General features: G+C 43.0%; 1 protein-coding gene across 4 annotated transcripts in view; it reads left to right on the top strand.

Moving 5' to 3' along the window:
• Positions 1-23495, top strand: part of IQSEC3 (IQ motif and Sec7 domain ArfGEF 3) — a 977131-nt gene that overhangs the window by 669504 nt on the left and 284132 nt on the right. For all 4 annotated transcript variants that reach the window (XM_085652293.1, XM_085652292.1, XM_085652296.1 and 1 more), the window contains exon 5: positions 7625-7786. In XM_085652293.1, coding sequence (XP_085508419.1) covers positions 7625-7786 — 162 coding nt within the window. The remainder of the gene's footprint in view (positions 1-7624; positions 7787-23495) is intronic.

Raw genomic sequence — 23495 nt, 5'->3', positions numbered from 1 at the left:
TTAATTAGTTTCTTTTTTATTTTTAAGATGCATGTCTGAAGACATCTGAAACACTCCGCAAACAATGACCTTTCCCCTTTCAGCAGCAACCCCTCAGTTCAACAAATTAACATATGATACCCAGCTCTTCTTCTTTAAAGCAACAGACAAAAACTACTTCTACACTCCATGTATATGCACTACTTCAGGGTATAACTTGTGAACATTGCTTCAGTCATGCACATCATCATCCTGTAATAAGCTAGAGCCTAGTTTTTACTCCTGTTAGGGAGTTGTGTAAAGGAATGAATAGTTGTTTGCAGGGTCCTTTTTCCCCACGTTTTGGTAACTTTGGACTGGTTTTTTTACTCTGTAAATACACTGATCCCTACTGACCAGGCGTCAATGCATGTGCTCTGACCCATGAAAGTGTATGTTTAATTGATTATACCCAATTGGCATAGGTTTGCTTACTTATAAGTCCCTAGTATATGGTGCCACATGTACCCAAGGCTTATAAGTCAAATGTCCCTTAAGAACTGCAGGACTGGTGGTGCTACCATGAGTGTGACAAAGGAAATCATGTCTCCTAGCCTACCACTGCAGACTGGTAGAGCAGTTTTAAACTACTAAATCAACTTTTCTATTTAAAGTTATAGCAAAGCTCAAACCTTCCTTTTTTATATATATATATAAGTCAATCCTATTGAGCCCTGGGACAGGGCGCTATATATTAAAAAGTAGGACGTGTTTTTACATGTCCTGACAGTAAAAACCCTGCATTGTAATTTTTACTGTAGAAAGGCCAGTAGTCCCATTGGTCAGTGCAATCAATCAATCAATCAATCCGGAGTTTGTATAGCGTGGCTACTCACCCGTGAGGGTCTCAAGGCCCTGAGGGGGAGGGGATGGGCTGCTGATCCATCTGGGTGTGGAGGTTCATTTGAAAGAGCTACGTCTTGGACTCCTTCCTAAATTGGATTAACGACGCAGATTTCCTGTAGTGGAGGGGCGGGGTGCTTAAGGTCTTTGCGGCAAAGTAGAAGAAGGATCTTCCTCCGGTTCTGGTCTTGTGGATCTGTGGGATGGAGGCAAGGGCAAGTTGGGCGGAGTGGAGTTCTCTGCCAGCTGTGTGGAATGCGGGGCAGTGGGTCAGACATTCTGGTCCTGCACCACGGAGAGCTTTGTAGGCAGCTTGAGGAGCTTGAAGTCGATTCTCTTGTTGATTAGGAGCCATTGGAGTTGTCAGAGGTGTTGTGTTACGTGGTTGTGGCGGGGATGTCGAGGACCAGCCTGGCTGTGGCATTTTGAATGTTCTGTAGTTTCCTGAGCAGTTTCTTGGTGATGCCGATGTAGAGTGCGTTGCCATGGTCAAGTCTGCTGGTGATGAGTGCGTGGGTGACCGTCTTTCTGGATTCAGTGGGTATCCATCTAAATGTGTTTCGAAGCAGGTGGAGAGTGTGGAAGCAGGATGCGTATACTGCATTGATTTGGCGGTTCATTGTGAGCGAGGAGTCCAGTATGATGCCAAGGTTGCGTGAGTGGTCCATAGAGATACAGGATTGTCTACTGACAACCTCAACTGTGCTAGCTTCTGAATGGGATTACTAAATATGGTACTTCAAGGTATCAAAAGAATTGTTACATTAAATCTGACTTGTTGCTCAAGTTGAACCTTATGTTACTTTTTCACAAATGGCAACTTTAGAAAGTAGTCACTTGGTTGCCCAGAGTTTCCAGTGACCTTTTACGGGTTGGACACAAGCTGTTGTCCTTGAGACAGCCTTCTGATCTCCTGAGAAGAGGTGTGAATGAGACCAAGGAAGGAACACAAAGAGGACTGCTGAGGGAAGAGGTGTGATCTCCTTCTGGCAAGATGTCCAAAGAAGATGATTCAAGGTGGAAGCTATCTTTAAATGCCGAATGGTAGTCATACAGAAGAAGTGTTGCTCTTTTGTTTGAACAGATTGGCTGGCATCTTGGATAGAGAGGGATAAGTTGTTGCCAAACTGTTTTTTCCATGGCCGTGCAGCTCTCTGGTAGTCACACCTCTGGGATGGTTTAAGGAGCTCCACACACCTAGAGTTCTTCTATGTTAGGAGTGGGCAGAATGGCGTACCCTGCAATAGCTAGATGCCACACTTCACAGGAAGTTGTCATCAGGTGGGAGGACCTGGTATCCTGATTGGCCAGTTAGCCACCCCATACCCCTGAGCTCAAAGTGGGCACAAAAGGGACACCACAGGACCCCAGACTGTAAATCACATCTGTAGTGAAAAGAGAAGCAAAGAAGGACTGCCTTGCTGTTCCAGGGACCAAAAACAAATAGAGGCTGCACCAAAGACTGGACTGCACATGCTGCACCTTAGGCTAGTAAAGAAAGGACTGTGCCTGTGGTGTCCTGCTCGATGATCTCTGATCCCCTGGCAGAGACGGTGATTCCAAGAGTCATTTGGATGACTCCCTGCTATAGCCACAGGACCATAAAAGCTGAAGAAAGCTTCCTTGGCTAGTAATTAGTCAATAATGCCTTTCTGGTTTCCCCTGACTGCCAGTATAAGAGACCGAGTCCTGGCCCTCAAAAGTTGCACCTGGTTCTACTGGACCTGGGAGAGTCATTGGAGTGTAGTTTGGTGACCCAGCAAGAAAGTTACTGCCAGTTAAAGGAAACCACAGGTCTAGCTGTAAATGGAGACAAGTAGACAGTGGCAAATGGATTCTGGTAGGATTTCATCCTTCTTCATGGGACACAGACTATTGGAGCCAAAGTCGCTCTACCTCGTTCATGGAACGAGAGGTGGCCACAGGAAGATTCCAGTCACCGAGTCAACATCCTCAGCATCTTTGGGCATCTTCAGCATCCTGCATCCCTTGCATCAGGACCACTCAATTGATTCCTATGGCATCTCGCTCATAGACCCTGGACCTGAACTGGAGACTCCTTTATTTGCAAGGTAACTGTTCAACTGGACCTTATTGGTCCCTGTTACTGGCTGCCTGCCAGAGTTAGTCACCACAAGAGTGTCTTGATAGTAATCTACAAGTTACTTTCCGTGATTTTAACTAAACCACAAATCGCTGTAGATTACAATGATTTATTGCGCAAATTGAAAATCTGATTTATTGTCAATTTAAAAATTCATGTCTTCAGGGTTTTGTTGTTGATGTGTCTATTTAAAGATACAAATATATTCTACTTTTTAAATTGGTGTCAATTGTTTTTGTTTTGCATTTTCTCTTATTCAATTATTTTTGTACTACTAAATTCTTTACACTGTTTCTTTGATAACGCCTGACTATTCTGAGCCACAGCTAACCAGGACTGAGGAAAGGCTTAACAAACAAAGCTGACTGGACCTGATATGAGATTGTGTCTTTATTGCACGGTGAGGTCGCACAACCACAACATATAATAAACAACTTTCCTCACAGTCCGACGATTAGAAGATGTTCTAGATCCACATCTTTCACCCACGCCTAGTGTAGTTCCTTTTCTTCCACCTTTAGCAATCTTAGCTGGATCATTGCCTAGCTGTGTCAACATGCACAACTCCCCATGTGTTAAAGATTGCACCCACATTACTCTGCTCTTAACCTCCACATCTGCGCTGTTTTTCAAAGCGCTCATCAGAGAAGCATGTTCAACTATGAGGAATCTCTTCCACTTGGAATTGATCGATAGGTTAAATGCATTGCCAATGGCTTGAATGATCCGCTTCTGCTGCACCGAAACAGACCTCCAGGAACTCATCACTATCATCAAGAACACACCTTGAATTTACAACTGCACGTGTACTATGCTGAGTGAATGTTACAACAATCAAGATCCGAGTCTGTTTTCCAATGCATTCAATGACGTCGCTGAAATGTTGATACCTGTGTGACACACAAAGCATGCTATAAAAAGTAAAATTATGACCTAAGGGCCATTGTAGTCCCAGAATGAGTTGGAAACATGGCTTCTTCGAGCATAATTATTGTAACACTCACTCCTAAGCATAGTCAGGGTGTATCTATAGTTTACAATTGTTTTCAAGATGTATTTTCTTTATTGTGATTGGCATCTTATCTTATTCTATATTATTTTAAGGAATATCTAATTTTAGGCTAGAAGTCCCCAGTAAATAAAGCGAAAGGCAGGTTCATTAAAAGAATAGCAGGAGGGCTGGTAGCCTTGAATATTAGCAGGGACCTTGGTAACTGCACCAAAACCCACTCCCTGACAAAGGACACACCAGCCATAGTTTGAGATGCCCGCTGAAATTGCATCCATGGATGTGGCGATTGAACGCTGAGGAGACACCATGTTTTTTTGCCCACTTAGTATTTGTTTTGTTACAAATAAACTCACAAAGACAAGCTTGATTGTAAAAAAAAAAACATAGTGACCCTAGCACACTAGTAGTTTTCTCCCTGCACTTGAAGGCTATTTTTTCTCTAGCAGACCCAGGAAGGGAAAATATGTATTGGAAGGGTTGCAATTGGGAAGCCCAAACCTCAAGGCTGTTGAAGTACGCGTGTCCCATGGTCCTGTACATACCGTCTATGCTGCTAGCTGTTTCATGTTGGGTTTGCTCTCCTCTCCAAATGCGAAGAAACTGGGGGAAAGACAAAGGTGCAGGGATGGGAAATGAAACTCCCTGGGAGGGCAAATATGAATGGAGGACACAGAGTGAGGCAGAAAGACATGAGGGAAAACACATAAGCGCATGAGGGTAGGGAAGGGGGTGGATGCACATGGGGTCAAAGACACTGACAGAGGTAAGCAAAGGGGGCAAAAGTCAACAGACAGAGGAGACCGAATTGTGGGTCAGAGGCATATTCTGCCTGTTGCTGCTTGTACTCAGGAGGTGAGGTGTGCATCCAGATAGAGAGGATGATCTGAAGCGGGAAGAGGTCTTTCTCTCTGAGCATCAAAACATAGCCCTTTGTGACGAGAACTTAAAGCACTGTAAATTGACAATGGAATGCAGCATCCTTTTACACAGCAATATATCTAACACACTGATGTTCAGTGTACAAATACATTTCACAAAGGGAATGCGGCATCAGTATGAGGATGCGCACGGGTGCCCTTCTTCCACTGGACACGAGGGGTTAACACTAAATTTCAGACACCAACAATCCTTACAACTTTACTTTTATGTTATGCACACTTTGATGTTGTGCTTTATCCCACTTGTATACCTTTTCAGCGCCATTAACGTTCAGCGCCCTCTTACCCTGATTTCAAGTATTCCATTGTAGCCGGTGTCATTCGTTAGTGATGTGTCATATGCAACAGGCGAACAGCGAAGAAGGCCAAACTTATTACTACTATATTGTAACATTTTAAAATTGCGTGCATTTAAAGAAAGAGTTCCACAGGCCTTTGGGAAGTGTGACGTGATACTGGGCGCATGATCACTTTACTGTGGGTGTGCCCGGCACCCTCTTCTTCTTACCCATCACATTAACCATAGGTGATGTCGTGAACCCCCCACTTTTTATTACGCTATATCCAGTACAATTCCCTAGCCCCCAAAAGTGGCTTTTGCCTTTGTGGAGGGAAGGAAACAGACCGGCATTTCCCACCCCCGTTTCTGAGTTGTGCTTCGTAAGTGAATCTGGCGGATCCGCCACTAGGGAACCCCGTGGTGGTACAGTGTAAAGGCAAAGAGCCCCAAACTCCAAGAAGCAGCACACGCGGAAACCTTAGTATGTTATAGGAATAAGGGGCTGGATTATCAGCTTGTGACTGGGAAAGGGCAGGATGGCTCCCTATCTAAGGACATATCTGGTCTTTCCCTTGTGCTGGTGCCCTTTTGGCAGCCTAGTGCCAATGCAGGCACCCTTTGGTGCAAGTGTGCCTATGTTGCATGCAGGATTGTTTTTGTGCAGGAAGGGGCACCTTCCTGCACAAAACCTTCCTAAGAGGCATATTCCTCTTCCAATGTTTGCTGGAGAATGTAGAACACATAACAAGAGGGAAAAACAACGAGGAGAAATAGAGATATTTCTCCTCATTATGCCTCCCATAGGAAGCTGAAAGATTTTGGCACATTCCTGTTTTTTATAAACAATTTATTTGCCATTTTACATAAATATAGCAGAGCAGCCATGAAACAAGGGAATTTAGCAAGACAATGCCTAGCTTTATTATATCAATAAACTTAAATGTTATGTTCTAGTCTAATGCAAGCCATGTCAGATTTATGAGCATGATATTGAATAACTCAGTGATAAATATTGTTAGAGTGAATCAGATATAGACCCCAAATGCTGCCCATCACACATTACCAACTAGTTTGTCTAAACCTCCCTATTTGCTTTACTGCAGCATCTTATCATTCTAGGCCACATGTACGACTGTGTTTAGCTGTTGCAAACGGCTAATCAGGCCGTTTGTGACCGCTAAATAGGTCTGTGGCATGTACAATCCCTATTTTGCGAGTCGGTAACCTATTACCGACTCACAAAATAGAGTTTACGACTCGCTATAGTCATAGTGACTGCAGGGACATGTACGAATGTTTTCTGACTAAAATGGGGTCGCAAAACATTTGCATTTTACTGCCAATGGAAAGTTGGTGGTAGACCAGTCGCAAATCGGAAGGGATCCCTAGGGACCCCTCACCCCTTTGTGAATGTGGGCTCAAATATTTTTAAGAGCAGGCAGTGGTCCTTCTTAAAAATAAACTGAAATGTTTAATTGTTCTTTTTCAAACACATCCAGTTTTCCTTTAAGGAATACTGACTGCATTAAAAAAAGAAAAACTACCTTATTAAAGAAGCAATCACACACATGGTGGTCTGCTGATCCTAGCAGGCCACCATCCCTGTGAGTGTCGGCCATTCTCAATGGGTTGCACATTGTGACCTGCCTCATGAATATTAATGAGGCAGGTCCCTTGTGACCCATTTGGGAATCCCAAACAGTGTCCCAGACACTGTTGTACATTCCATTTTGTGTGTCGCAAATCGTGAAATGCAAAACATTGCAATTTGCGACTTGCAAAATGGAATGGTCGTACATCTGGACTTTGGTTTGTTGCAGAACCATCTAATACCTCTGCCTACCTATAAGCTAGAAGGTCTTCAGTTGAGTGCACAGAATACCTCTTACCAATCCGTTTTTATTTTTCCCTTTCCCCGTATAAAAAGAGTTCAGCAACCCTTTCCTCCTAAGCATCACAACGTAGCCTGGCTTACTTGCTCTGAACCTCATGGTTGCAAAACAAATCTGAAAACAGTGATATTCAAAAACCCGGAAGCATTAGTTATTAGTACTTCTTGCACCTCAGTAGCATGGAACCTGAAGTCTCTTACAGTGTCAGTTTTGCTCACACAAAAATATTCCACCTGCTTGCGTAAGATTAAACAATAAAACTTGAATTTATTTTTATGTCTGGTTTTCAGGCCTAGTGTATCCTGGCTGAGTAACCATTCTTGATACAACACTCAATGCATTACATCCTGTAAATCACACAAAGATTGTCAAACACATAAAGAAGAGTGCTGCACATGAGATGGGAATAATTGGGCTGACATTGCAACACAAGAATCAAGTGTTGACTGATTAAAATGGAGAAAAATGGGAGGGGTTTCACAACTAGTTATTAAGATTGAGAGACAGAAACTAAGTCTAGTTGTTTGTCTTTTGCAGAAATCCAGACAAAGGTACACAGTTCCTCATCTCGCGAGGGTTTATCCCTGATACGCCCATCGGGGTAGCACACTTTCTTCTCCAGCGAAAAGGACTCAGCAGGCAGATGATTGGAGAATTCCTGGGAAATAGCAAGAAGCAGTTTAATCGTGATGTCCTAGAGTAAGTAGCCATATTGTGTGTTGATACTCGCCCTTGCCTTTCATGATTTCAGTTCAATATTGATAATGTACTTTTATAATGATGTAGAGTGGTTCCAAGATTCTAGTTCAACATTTCTTGTTTGTATAACATGTTTCTTAACTACTGCATGCCTCAGCAGACTATTGTGCTATATTTGGTTGGTACAACATGGTACTAAAAGGTGTCCAGCTGTTGTCCTTTATGTTGTAGCTTATGTTAGCGGTCTTTGTCTTTGATATCAAGACCATCACCGCTGAGTGGCGTTCATCCTGTGGTTGGTTTCTGTAGATGTTAAATGTGTTAGGTCAGAAGGGTATGGTACCTCTGAGAGAAAGGTAGCAAAATTATTTTATCGGACTCTATAATTTGGTCCTTCCATTATTGGAGAGAATGCTGACTCTAGTAATCACAGCACGTTCCTGTCTTTCTTTATATGTTGCTTTTCATTGTTATTTATTTCCGTTTTTGTGTTAATAGAATAGCACGTACAGACGTGAACCCACATTTCAATAACAGACTAAACCTTACTAGATGTCTATTAAAGGAAACATTTCACATCTTTAAACATCAATCGTCTGCTGCATGTCTCAAACGGAATTTTCCAATCATTTTTCCAACAAGCTCAAATCTCTTAGAGAAGATATTGATAATCTCCCTTAGAACAGCAATACTGTGCCCATTTTTACTCACAAGCGAACACCTGCTGACTGGAACTCTTTTACCTCTAAGGCCGTCCTAGGTTGTTTGGACAAAATCTAAGTCCAAAATATTGTGTGGACAAAATATCGCGTCAAGTATATTGAGGACAAGTAAATTGTGAAGGTAAATTTCTAATGGGAAGCAACATTTTGGTCTAATTAACTCCACATGTATGTGCCTTATTGATATATCTTCAAGGTACATAGATGAGGAGTTAAGAATAGCTATCTCAGAAACCAAAAGCTCCTGTTATGCAGACAATCATATCCTTGCAACCAGATCTAGAGAACTCAGAGATTTCTTAACACCCAAATGACTAACTTGTATCGTTGCCTTGCTCCAAGCAGGCAGAGTACTGGAACTGTTCAAAATTGGTCATGTATGACCTCCCATAAAGAGGACGGATGGTGACTCCCTCCAAAACCTAAAATTTCAGACCAATCAGCACACTGCCATAAATCACTAAATTTCTCGGAAAAGGCATTTCATATCGACTTGAACGCTCACATCAACATCACAAAATCCTGTCCTCCTTGCAGTTAAGAATCAGATAGAATCCTACCATGGCAATCCGTTTCCTCAAGATTTTTGAGGAGTCCCTTCAGCTTCAAGACGCAGGATAATCTTGACTTGAAGAACCACACAGCCTGGTCTCCAGCTTGCACTCCACGAAGAAGGCATGAGTTGAAATGGCCCGGTCCTCAACTGATTTTGCTATTATCTCTTAAACTGTTTCAAGCAAGTGAGGATTGGGAACTCAATGTCGACCCTCATCACATCACTCTTTGAGGAACCACAAGGCTTTGTTTTGCTGCCCATTGAGTTCAGCTAAGATATAGAGCCTCGGGGGTAACTGATGCAAAAACATGGTGTCACCTTCCACCAGTATGCAAGCAACTCCCAAATCTTCTAGAAGCGTGGCTGCCCCATATCCCCCTGACCATAATAAACTGCCTGATATACAAAAATGAATGTGCCTCATGAAATTAAAATTAACGCACAGAAAATGTAATTATTTTTATTTCCTCCAAATCCAGCAACAAACCACCACCAAAATGGCTGGAGAATCAGAAACTGTAAGCATCTCTCAAGAAACTCGGCCAAACCGCGATATGTCACACTGGATTCTAAATTTAGCCTTGAATTGCACATTAAAGCAACTGCTACATGTGTTTCTTTCCACCTTACACCATTAGGAATATCAGGCACTTCCTTCCTTGCCCAGACCTCAGATGCTTTGTTCAAGCACTAGTCTTCTCTAGAACCAAATAGGGCAATGCCAGATTTAGTGGTCACCACAAGTATACTGACTTGCATCTCTAAAATCTGTCCTTCATTGTGATGGCCAAACTCATTGCTGTAAAGAAGAAATTAGATTACATGAAACGTGTACAAAAATCACTAAAATGGTTATGACTGAATACCTGTAGCACAGTCAAGGCTACCTGCATTACATACAAGGCCCTCCACTCAACATCTCCTTCATGCCCTGCTACCAAGCTGACTCTCTGGTAGGACCAGAAATCTGAGAGGCCTAATGACCCTAGGATTTCACCTCTGAACATGCAAGACATCCCTACTAACTGCACTATGCATCACCCACAAACAATGTAAAGAAGCAGTTACTGTGGCCCGGCTAGTCACAAGACCTACAGATTGGCCATGTTATCTTCTGTGTTGCTGCGTTTGTGACTGTCTTCATGCCTTGCAATGGTCTGCTTTTGATCCTTCATGATGTCAAATGATGCTTAATTTTTTATTTGTCTGTTGATCTTGCTTTGCATTAATGCCCCACAGTTGCCAATCCACGCTACTTTGGCTATGCTAGATTTGTCAATATTGATTCTTCATTAGTACATCTGTTTCTCTGACACTGTCTAGGGAGTCCAGCTAGCAGTACATAACATCATCACAAAAAATATAATAAGAAATAGTGTGCAACCGGCCTACAACGGTACCAGGAATTCATGAATAGATAAGGGATGTTCTGAAACGAAAAAAACATGTTGCAAAATGAAAACAGGGACAAACTTTGTAGATAATACACAATTTTTGAAGGACAAAAACACCACTACATAGGATCTAAACTGACGAGAGACCAACGTCAAATTGTCAGTAGGAAAGAATGGGATTTCTTATTGGGGGGCTTAGTGAAGAAAGAAAACTTGACGAGGAACAGAAAGCAAGGAAGTTGCCATAGATAGAACCCCTACAAATCATTGCTTAATACACCTATTTGTTCTCAGAATATGCAGGTAAAGCTAAGTGAAGGCTGCTGTACAGGGACTCCTAAAAAGACCAACAGGGGCGCATTAAACAATCCTAAACTGCTATCAAATGACCTGTTCAGAGGTAATTCCAGATTTAGATGAGTGCATCTCTCCAACTAAGTAGCAGTTTGCTTCCTTCCTTGGAAAAGCAGAGTTTTACCAAGGGACTTTTCACATAAAATGGTTCTTTCTGAAGAAATGAATTATTTTTAGTTATATGAAAGTATGCTGCCGCAAGTTTGAAATAGATATGGAGGCCATTGGCTTTGCCAAAGCTCAATGCATAGGCTAACTTGTGAATGGTTCTACCAGTGCCTCTGGAGTAGGTCTGTTTGAGAAATAAGGTGGAAAGGAGACATTAATAAAATATGGCTCACACATGCGGAATAGAGTTGAAGAACTTTATTCTGTCATTGAAAAAGAGGCCCTGGCTTGTGTGTGGTGATTCTAGTTGCTTTTGTGGCCTGCACCTTTTATTGTGAGAACAAATTATCCACTCCCGAAAGCCATATTCACCACAAATGGCATTGAGTATATTCAAATAGGTGTTCCGATTGCAGGTGTTCTTGTTTACATGGAGTTACGTGATAGATGTAAGGAATTTGTTGATTACGGAATTAACATGTGGACCAGGTTCGGGTCTAGGAGGATGAGGAAGAAGATTTGTGGCTGGTGTTTCAAGTTACAGACCTTGTTGTTGAGAAGGAAGATTTAATGAGACTGTGGTAGAAGATAAACAACATAGGAAAGGAATGCAATTTGTTAGGTGGGGACTGTCAAAAACAGTTAATAGGTAATGGAATTGAATATGACCAGAAGCTCACTTAGGAATTGAGTTACAAACAGAAGTTGGTTTATGACTTCAAAGTCAACCCCAAATGTTCTTCAAATGTGTGGATAATTTCTTTCAAGGAGATGGCTTTGCTAGGAGTGTTGACTGATAACGGCTTGTAGCTTAAGATCAACATCAGTGCTGTAGGCCAACAGTTCAGATAGCACTACAGCTATGCACTATAGTATTCACCACCACAAACATTGTGCTTCATTGTAAACGGTTCTGAATCATAACTATTGGCTATCACTTGTGTTCAGTGCTTGGTAGTAGGCTTGCACTCCATAAATACATACAAACAATGAGAAGGAGAAATATGTGGAATCAAATGACGTTAAACGTGATAGGCCATCCTTAAATAATTCAATGATCTTGTTGATAGACTTATTACAATGACCAATGAGAATGTCTCTATCTTCAGGTGAGGACTTCACAAGAAAGAAATACTTGCTGAGTGGAAAGCTGAATATTAAAATGGTTGGGCCGGGTATATTATGTATAAATTGATAAAAGTGTACTAATGCAAAGAGCGAAACTGTTTATATCCAGGTGAATGAAGCAATGTTGTGTCTACTAGGCAGACAAGAAGACTAGTTAAAGAAGAACATTAGTAATGTGTCACATTGCCAGACTGAATCATTGAAAGGAGTACTGGATAATAGAGTCTAGAATCTTACTCACACATCTAAGCGTTTTGGTCCACTGTCTAACAAGGACAAAATGCGAGATGGATGTATGGCACAGATACTGATGGGAGTGAAGTAATGTGCAAACCCTCCATACAAAATGAGTGGTGAATTCATTACTTGTGGGTGACCTAGAAGGTACAATGTGCAGCCAACAAATCTGGATACAGTTTAAATGGTGAAGTTGTCCTTCATCTCCGAGTGATGTGTTGAAAGGAAGGAGATCTGACGAGCCTTGTAGGTGTATGCACAAGTGTGTGTGGGTGAGTTGTTATAATATTTTTGTGATAAAATCAGTTTATGTTATGGATCTGATATGTTCCAAAGTGGAAAGCGATAGAACGATATTTGGGTCTCCATGTAGTGGATGAGTGGGCAGTTGGTGTGGACAGTGGTAGTCAGATGGCCTTTCTTTGTGTTCCTAGCCAAGAATACCACTCCAAAGATTAACCTGATGGTCATTTCATGGTTAGCCATCCTTGCAGTCCTCAAACCTGTCTTTTCTTCATATCCATTGATGACATTTAGAAACAGGGATCACCATACCCCCCCCCCCGAAGTCCCTTGAAGGGTGCATCTTTCTTTCCACCTCATAACAGTCTCAAACCTCAGCTTAAAAGGCAACTTGTCACTTATTTTCTGCTTTATTATTGCCTCATAAAAACGTATGCGCTATGAGGTCTGAAAATAGAGGTTGTGTTTGTGAAAGAGTACTTTTAGGGGTGAGGCACCGTGCCGAATCACAACTCTCTGAACACTATGAAACAAATCAGAGATTAAAGGCTTAAGTAAGATGGTGTGGACTAACAAACGAGGAAAAAGTGGGGTGAGAGGTTATATATGCTCTAGGCATGTTTTTGCACAATCAGCATAGAGGATAAAAATATGGCGAGATATGGGAAAGAGAGGCCTCCACAGCCAGGCGTGTCTCAACAGTCAAGATGGCAGCTGCCTAGTACAAAGGAGCACTGAGATCAGCCAAGTATGAACAACCTGCACAAAAGCTTCTGGTTGTTGATTTAAAAGTGAGATGGGGGAGTGCTTGGGCTGCATGCTTGGTGGCAGGAGCAGGAACAGCACAGTGCCTACAGCTCTAGGGCAAAGGTTGACTCTCCACTACATTTGGAGATCTCTAACAATACTGATAAACCGCTTTATATCCCACACCCAACACGTGTGCAGAAGGTAGGCTAAGGTATAGGTTTATCAAGAACATCATTCGAGGGACATCCCAGTAAGGCACAGAGATGTTCTAGTAGACAACCACCAGATAAGGTGTTGATGTAGCCTTTCTGGTAGCAAGAAACGCACAATGTCTATCCAGTCACCAGTTGTGGGCAGTATTTTCAAAGTGTTACAAAAGAATGAGTCCAAGTGACGATAATAGATGGTCGATTGATTAAGTAAATGAGAACTGAGGCAGGGTAAACGGTAAAGGCCGTCCTTACAAGAAATGAAGGAAATCTGGGTTTAAATTAACAAACCTGAATGAGACACAAAAGAATGACCTCAAGATGTAGAGATTGTAAATGCTGTGGGACTCCAACGGATTTGGGTCTTTAGTTTGAAGAAGCTGGTATAGGCTGTTTACCTGGATTAAAGGATTCTGATTGTTTGAGGAGAGCTGTTTCAGAACCAAGGATGTGCTCTCATCCACTGAAAAGGACTCGGCAGTAGGACCTACCTGAATCTTTACTGTATCATAACTGAGAAACATTTATTTCATATGAGTAACAATAGGAACAAAGTACAAACTGGCCCTCCTAGGATAGTGCTATAGGCAAGAGGGGTGAATTCTTAAAAGAGCACTGAACAGACAAGTTTATGCTTGTATATGCGAAACAATATGGATGAGAATAACATAACGTGCATTTGTAGAGTGCATGTTCACCCAGAAGGGCTTCTTGGTGCTGAATAACAAATATTTATTGTTACCCAACTCAATAGTACTACTTTTTATCAACCTTGGAAGGATGAAAGGCTAAGTAGACCTGTGACCGGGATGTCAAAGACAGGCGCCTACAGTGGACACATCAGTCCACTAAGCCACCAGAGTTAGCTAATGACAATGCTGCCGAATGTTCTACACCCCTAAAAGACTCTGTGAGATGGGAAGGCGCCACACCCTAATTTGTCTCAGATGAGATCCAAGGTCCAAGTTTATACTCCCTGGTGGAGTCCCACAAGGCTCGGCCCTGTCCCCAACACTTTTTAATATTTATGTAGCTCCCCTGGCTAGACTAATAAAAAGCTACGGCTTCACGCTGGTGTCATATGCTGATGACAACCAGCTTAAGGTGTCTGTAACTCAGTCAGTGGATGCCACGGCAGCCGAATTTTGCAATTGCACTTCTGCCCTGATGACCTCGATGAATTCTAACTTTCTAAAGCTGAACACTGATAAAACTGAGGTTCTAGAGTTTAGGCAGAAAGTCTCGATTTGGAATCATCTTTGGTGGCCAACTGCAGCCGGTACCTGTCCCGTTCCGGTCAACAAAGCCAGGAACCTCGGTTTTGCGTTTGACAAAGACCTCACCTGGGCCTTTCATATTAATCAAAGTTTCATCTGCTTGTTTCTTTATGTTAAAAGGCCCGAGGAAGATTCTCCCATTCAGCCCCTTTTCTTTGAGGAAAATAGTGGTAGTAGCCACGATTCTGTCTAGAATTGACTATTGTAACGCTCTATATCTGGGAGCAGGTGCTGCTCAATTTGCCAAACTTCAGTCAATCGATAACGCGGTAGCTAGAGCCTTGCTCAAATTACCTAAACATCACCCTACATCCAACAGTAGGAAACAACTTCCCTGGCTCCCAGTCCGACAACGTGTCGACTTTAAGACGCTATGCCTGGTGCATAAAGCCTCGTTTGGTGGAGGGGCTGAGGATGTGCAATCCCTGTTTTCCCGTTACGTACCATCACAGTCTTTAAGGTCGGCCACCCTTGGCCTGGTACATAACTAGATAATGTATGGACTATCTCTCTGGCAGCAGCACAGATGGGATGAGGGCAGTTATTAACGTACATAGTTTTCTGGTTGCTTGTGTTAAAGAATGTAGCTGGTCCTACGTGGAATCTGGAGAGGATTTGACCACTATTTTAAGTATCTTTATGATGGGCTAGGGAGTCCCCTCCTCCTTTCATTCGGTAGTGCACGAAGGTTATTCCGCTCATATACCCACCCTTTAGGCTTCCATCGGTTACTCAATGTGAGACTCTAATGCTAACATGTTATTGCTGACACCTACGAAGTTGCTGATGTCCCTGCATGCAACAATGCTTGGGATTCTGCAGCCATATTCAAGCCCACTTCAGTATGCCACCGGTTGAATGAATTTTTGGTGGTAATCTGTTTGTTAGATAATATTTTCCAAGTTTATGGCTTGATGATGTATCAGTGTTTGAAATGTTTGTGGAAACTGAGGTGTATCCAGTATAATCAGTAAATTGTGGACATGGTGTGGCCCCTCTGTCTCTAGTTTCCGGCTGGATCTGGTTTTGCTGCAAATGACAAAATACTTACTATTGTCAGAACCCAATGGATTTTCCCGACGAACAGTAGCTGAGACCTTTAAAGGCACAATTCCCACTGTGACACATCGAAGCCCTCCTGACTCCCTCAGCAGAGACAAGACTATGCTAAACTGCCTTGTGAATTATTAAAAGATGTCAATCTGAAGAAGAGTGTAAACACATTGGAGGGATGTGAAACTAAGCTTGGGAGTTTCTCTGCAATTTCACCACCGCCAGGCTTCTGTCAGCAGCACTCAAAGTCTTCCGCCCCTCAATATCTAAGCCATTAACACAATCACAGACAAAGTAAACCGGTCTGGCTGTTCATTACATTAAATTCTGCAGTAGCAAAAGGTTAGCTTTCTGTCTTGAATTTATATAGGCAATAAACAACTGAATGTGGCAGACAGTATGGTTATTGAGAGTACTTTCCAGATGTAAAATGTTCCCACATGCATTTCAGTGGAAACACCTCCTGGAAGGTGGAATGAAACCTCAAATAGCCAAGGGCATGAAATGAGATACTAATCTTATCTGGTTTTGAGCCAAAGCCCACTCTATACATTTTGTAGTTACTGGTACCCATATGTCTTGCATACAGCTGCACTGTCACAAACCTAAAGGAAGGACATAAAAAGAGAAACTTTTAAGGTTACAATGTCATCTGGAAATAATCCCTCCACCCCTAGTCTATGATTTGAGAAATCATTGCACACTGGTAAATATTTTTGTCAATTTAAATTAAACCAAATTCCAAGGTGCAATCTTGAGTTTAAGCACAATTTGCATGAAAACCCATTTTCATGCCTTTTTTCCTTCAAAAATTGATAGGTGCCAGGATCGGATTGATCTCTAGGGCAATCAGACAGTGCCTGAAGGGGTGGTCTGACAGGTCAATGAGTGGGCCATTTTTAAGCTGTTTGGTGGCCTCTTTCATGGTCTGCTGGGCTGGTTTTTACTGTTGATTTTCCGGAGATTAAAGCAAATACACTTATACAGAGTGTCTTTACAAGTTTAAAACTGCTCAAAATTGAATACATGGGACAGTTTTTTTAGCCATCTAAATCACTAATGGGAACACATTTATTTCAGTGCCCAGGCCTATTTTCTGTCCATGTCTGATTCTAATGGGTGAACGGCCACACGTTTGCATGTCCAAATGTACTCTTTCTAACCAAACGCTATTTAGTTTTGTCCTGAATCACTGTTGATAAAACGTGCTACCTACATTGCTGTTTAATTTTGGCAGCTTGCAGGTGACCGAGTTACTGGCAGGTGGAGGGAAGAGCTATTGAAAGTGAAGGAGAGAAAAGAAAGAAAAGGGGTAGCACTCAGGTCAAAATATAAGTTATTAAGTTATAAAATGAAAAGAGTAACATGAAGAATTGGAAATGAAAAACAATAGACGAGGCAATCAAAGACAGTTTTATTGGCCTATATTTGCCTAAATAGAACTAAGCATAAAAGAACTATCAATTCCAATAGAGACGAACAAAGGTAAAACAAAAATTGTGAATAAAGTAACAAAAACAGCAAAATAGCCATGTTTATACTCCTTCAATTGTTCAAATGTTATTAAAGATGCAGATGTACATCTGTAAACTAGAGGAGAGCAAATTAAATTGAATGAATATGCAGCTTGTGACAGTGAATACTGCATATATGTGAGTAAATGCCTTTCCAGCAAAGGATTTATAGTTAGAACTAAGAGAAGAAATTAAATTCATACAGTTCTGTTACATATATGCAGATGATATGTAGTTATACCTAAAATCTCCTCCTGTGAAGACATACTCCTGCTAGGACAGACTTTAGAAGACATTTAATTCCGGATAGCTTCTTTCCCACCTGAAATTAAGCCTCCTCAAAATTGAGGGCCCAATTCACAAATAGTCTCTGCAGTTGTGGCCGAGTCTCTGACCACATTGTGGAATCTTTGCATGGCGCACTGCATAGAATGCACCATATGGAGATTCTGGCAGGCGTACGGAGACTCTGTGAATCGGGCCCTGAATTCGTACTCACTTTATCTCCCATAGTTCCATGCCAGTCCAATCCTAGGTAGATGAACTAAAGATAGTGGACTTCAAATCTCATATCCTCACTTATGCTAAATTTCTCTTCTTCACGCCGGACAAAAATGTGAAAATACATTCGCAAATCCCATGCCAAAAAAAAAGAAAAAAAATGTCAATTCAAACTACTATGAAGAGTGACCGGAATCGGACTTCAGGAACTCTAGAGTTACAATTTCTCCACAGAAGGCTATTATTCATATTTCAGTAAGACTAGTTTCAGGAGCCAAATGCCTTGATCACATTATCCTGGTCCCAAAGACTCTCAAAGGGCTCCCTATTGAAGTGAGAAGTCTTTGAAAACGAATTGTATCACACCCAAACCCTTACACCAAGGCACCTGGAAATATCTAAATCACAAGGAGGGACAGAGGGCTGAATAAAGGTCCAGCACACACGCCCCCAAAAAGGCCTCGGAATCAAGAAGGTGTGTAGTTCCTATTGAAAGGTAGATCAGTAAATTGCTGGGGGATCGAGTCTGAGGGATCTGATACTTCAGGAGCAAGAGACCTCACACACCCGAGGAGTGTCATGCTTCATCATTGGGAAGCTCCTCGTTAGTCCGGCGCTGCAATGCCCAACGGGCCCCGCAAGGGGGCTCTTTGCCGGAGTTCTTTTGAGCTGCCGTTTGTGAAGTGTGAGTGTGATGGTGAGCGAGTAGTGTCTGTGTAGAGTGCTAAGGATTAAAAATAACTTTAAGGAAATTGAAGATTAAGTTTAATGTGTTAAACCCTAGGTTATTTTAAAAAGAGTGTAGGCCAAGGTGGGTGTAATTATCCACGTTAGCTCAAGTTATAGATAGTGGTCAACATATTTCTTACCAATAAAGTTGAGAAAGATCAAGGCAATTTGTCAGGACCGTGAAAAAAACGAACTAAACTACTCCTAGGGAGACAGTCAAAAAGCACATGTCTTATCTAGTGCCGTGCTGTCCCACACGCAAAATGATATCGATTATACCTTATCGCGATCAACAAATGTACCGACCTAGAAGGGAAAAAGAGAGGGGAGGGTAGGAAAAGGAATGAGAGGTACAACAGTATCTGTGCCTGATGTGGTGCGCATGCCGAGTGATTCCATGCTTAAGTTCAGTGCCTCGCTGGACTAACAGTTTGCCAGGATCACATTCAGAGGTTAAACGGAAGGAGTGAGTGATCGCATTTGGTGGGCGGTCATTTATAGGTTATGAAATACAAAGGCTGCATAATTTGGAGTGTAGACCTCATGTGGGACATGGTGAAATCCAAAGCTCCATGAGGCACATTGATATCAAGCATGTGTGCCACCAGGAGGCTCATTCACACTCAGAATATATGCCACTGTGAGGGTGGCAACTATGGCAGAGTGTGATAATAGCCGTAACGTCAGACATACATTCACACCGGTGTGATGAGTATTAGAAAAATTGGCAAGTAGGTGACACTCTCATGCGCTTTGCGGTGTGTTTCAACAGAAAACAGTACTCCATGATGTCTTACCACTATATACAAGGGGCAATGCGGAGTTGCGCAAAGCGTCGTCCCGAATGGAGGGAAAAGGGCAAGAAATAACTACACAGTACACGAGGTGCCGTGAAATTGTTAGTGAGAAAGGACATGGAACTTCGTAGAAGTACTTACGGTTCCGGATCGCCATGGACAACGTGCGACCTACCCTTTGATCTGCTGTTGCTCGAATGTGTGCACTCCAGAGAGATCCATAGTTCTAGGAGCGTCGGACTGATATGGTTAGTGAGCTACTAAACTGGATCTTGGACTCTGCGTGTGGGGCATGCCATCTTCAGACTAGTGGAGATTCAAAATGGGGCCCCTCTTGGAGTGGTGTAGATGCCCGATGGAAATTAAGAAAGATGGGTGCCATTTTGAAATGGTAATTAAGCCCATACTGCGGTGAACATACCAAAGTGGTGACAATATCCCATATGATAGTGTGCATATGGGCATACAAACCTTGTAGAGCGCATGAGAGGGTGCTCCTTATTATATAGAGGGCCAAACCTGTCAGTAATGGTAATGTCGTCATGATCAGTAGAGTGCAGATAGAATCTGTCAGTATGGCAAGTGACATAGTTCATACAGAATAAGTGGAATGCAGATGATATCTGTCAGTATGGTTGGCAAAATAGTCCATACAGGTTCACAGTCAGTGGGTAAAATCAGATGTGGCGAATACCCCAACTGTCACTTATTGGGGCAGACCAGATCAAAGTAAGATATGGGGGTTACGTCATTTGTGGTTCTCACCCAGGGGATGTCGTCATTTAATCCAGTTATTTGGGTAGATAGACGGAAAATCCATTGTTGCTCTTTCTGAAACAGATAGTGTTTGGTTGCATGTGGGTGTATTTCTAAAACCGTCCAGGAGAGAAATGTGCGCTCATCTTGGTAGTAATTGTTTTGCAGCGTATGTTACTGCTATGTTCCATTATTCTTGTTTTTACCTTGCAAGGGTCATTCCAATGTAACGCATATTGCATGGGCAGGTGATCATGTAAATCCATATCTGGTGCTCATTAATTTGTTTGGTTTTAGAGGGTTTGTTCAGGGCACAGACTCCACTTGACCCACACGGAAAGTGTTCCGTCACAGGTGGTAGACCCCACAGAGATTGTTGTGTTTGTTTTTGTACAGTTTTGGGTCTAGTGTGGACTAAGGTGTCTTTTAGATTCCATGTGCGTTTGAAGAAAAACCTCGGAATGGGGCTCCGCTGTCCCCCAGTCTGCAGTATTCCCCAATGCTTTTTGATTGCTCTTGTTATCTAATTTGATTGGGGTGTGAATTATGTTACACATGTATGAATCTCATCTTGTGCCTTAGAGTGTGTTTCCAAAAGCGAGGGTCTGTTGTTATTACGTGCCCTCTTGTGTGCCACCTGAACAATATTTGTTGTATAATGGCGTTTTTTAAGACTGGATCTCAAATTTGCAGCTTGTTCATCAAAATCAGCGAGGACACTGCAGTTACCGCGTAAACGTAAGAATTGGCCGTAAGGTAAGTTATCCCTCCAATGTTTCAGGTGGTGGCTATCGTATTGTAAAAGACTATTGCAGTCAGTGGGTTTCTTAGATGTGGGGGAGTGAAGGTGAGTAATCAGAAGGTTGAGGAACGGTAGGTTGTTGTTTGACACAGTCTTGGTGAAACAGAGGAAAGGGTGAAGAGTGTTGATCCATTCACAGAGGGTGTCACATGTAGGTGTATCTTCCTTCCAGAGTATCAGAATGTCGTTAATGTAGCGAGGCCGCATAATAACATTTAGACGAGTATGGATTCTGATCACCTTGGATGGAGATCATCTCAAAGTTAGCCATATACAGACAGGCCAGACTAGGGGTCAAAGTACTTCCCATGGAAGTACCTTGCGTCCGATGGTAGAGTTGATCCCTGAATTGAAAGAAGTTCTGTTTTAGTGCTATGCTCGCACATTCTGAAATGAAGCTTACAGGCATTGGGGATGTCCATGTTTCAGGTAATAATATCTGCTCTATAAGCTCTAGAGTGGCATCTTGAGGGATATTGGTGTAGAGGGCTTCTACATTAAGACTGACCAAAAGATCTATCTGGACCCCTGATTCATTGATCTCAGTGATCAAGTTGAGAACACTCCTTGTGTCTTTGAGAAAAGAGTGAGGTTTTTGGACAAGGGGTAGTAAGAAGTGGTCACAAAATATGGAAAGTGGCTCAAGTAAGGACCCGGTTCCAGATACGATCGGTCTCCCTGGCTGTGGCGTGACACCCTTATGTACTTTAGGGTGAGTGTAGAAATAGGGGGTCATAGGGTTGGTGTTGATGAGAAAATCAGCCTCATTCTTGGTCAACCAACCTTGTGCTGTAGCAGAGTCAACCATTGAACTAGTGGTGGTGGTGAGTCTCTGAGATGGATCCTGTATCAAGAGAGTGTAATAACGCTGGTCAGACAGTTGTCTTTGACACTCAGCGTCATACTCAGTGGTATCCATAATTGTTAGATCTGGGGGTCTCTAGTTGGCAGAGGTATACACCTTAGACCAAATAGGGACCCTTGCTTCTAGTCAGGGTACAGGGACACACACGGTAGATAACCCCTGCTCACCCTCTAGGTAGCTTGGCTCGAGCAGACAGGCTTATCCCCAAGGCAATGTGTAAGGTATTTGCACGTAGACACCACAATGATCCCCCTTCCGTACACCACAAACTTAGACCACACAGGTGAGTTATATCAAAATTAATATATCTTTATCTAGTTTCCGCAGTTGAAATCAAGCATCACAGGTTTACACAATATTCGCTTTCTTGGTTGGTCGGGATCGTCAGACGATAGTCTCTAGTCTCTTGAGTGATTCGATACTCACTGAGAATGAATCACTTTGTAGGCTCTCGATTTTTTAGGCAGCTACGTTGCTCCGGCAGTGTCGCTGCGCTCGTTGTACAAGCGCTCCTCGGGCTGTTCGGTGCAAGGATTCCACAACTCCCTCGACGAGCCCCCAGTGACGATGTCGACGTCACCGGAGTCAGCCACTCACAGCGCGGCTTCGTAGAGCAGGGAAGTACGACTCTCGATCTGCGTCAGGCCTAAGGGTCGCGGCAAAGCACGTCGATCTTCTTGATGCGGCAACCGGTGTCGGGCCCGGCTCGGTGCGGTACTCTCCAGCAAGACAGAGAGCAGCCAGCCCACCTCACAGGCAGATGTTGAGAAGCTTGGTAGAACAGTCCACGGTCCCTGCGGCACACAGCAGCGCAGGTGGGACACAGCAGAGTCTTGAGTTCTTGGCAACCTTTCTATCCCTGGGTTGCGAAACAGGAGGCCGGCTCTTCTCAGGCCCTTGGAGATTCAGTTGAAGACACAGCACACAGCAAAGTCTTGTTTGGTCAAGTGGATAGGGTCAGCACACAGCAGGACCCCTTCTTCTCCTTAGCTTCAGTTGTACGCCAGAACAGGTCAGCCTTTAGAGCACACAGCACGGCAATCTTCCTTTAGTTCTTCAGCGGTCCGTCTTTCAGCAGAGGTTCCTCTCGATGGTCGAATCTAAAAATCTGTTGTCAGGGGTCTTGTACTTATACCCCTAGAAGTCTTTGAAGTCTTTGTGCAAGTGGGTCCTGAGCCCGGTCTGATCCAGTTCTGGGTGTTGCTGGAGCACTTTGTTTTCCTGGCTTCTACATTCTTTTCAGAGCGAGGGGCAAGGTCGTCAGCCGCCCAGCAGGAGGTGGAGCCAGCAGAGTGGCAGGCAGGCACAGCCCTATTCAATCCCAGGTGCTATCTCCTCCCTCCACTCTCCTTGCGATTGTCGCCATTCAGCAGAGGGCTGACTCAGCCAACCTCCCGGGGGATCCCCAGCCCCTGTCACTCTCAAACCAGACAGTCAATCCACAAGCGCGCCCAGGCACACCGAAGGGTCAGACAAGAGAACAGCTACTCTCTAAAAAGTACTGTTCTCCAACTCAGGATTTAAAAACAATCTCTCCTAAAAGATGTGTTATTAAATGCTGAGCTCAGGGATATCAAACACTCATGTCTTATCTTGTTCGTATGAGAAGATAGGCGGATAGCCATTGGCACCCGCCTCCCTCATGTTAGCCTATGGAACAAGATAACCTTGCAGTAGTGAACACACAAAATGGCCGGTGTTCACTACCAGAACA

The sequence above is a fragment of the Triturus cristatus genome, chromosome 4_1, assembly GCF_964204655.1.
Source record: "Triturus cristatus chromosome 4_1, aTriCri1.1, whole genome shotgun sequence".
In the NCBI taxonomy this organism is placed as follows: Eukaryota; Metazoa; Chordata; class Amphibia; order Caudata; family Salamandridae; genus Triturus; species Triturus cristatus.
The sequence above is the reverse complement of the archived record's forward strand: the minus strand, read 5'-3'. Positions and strand labels throughout refer to the sequence as shown.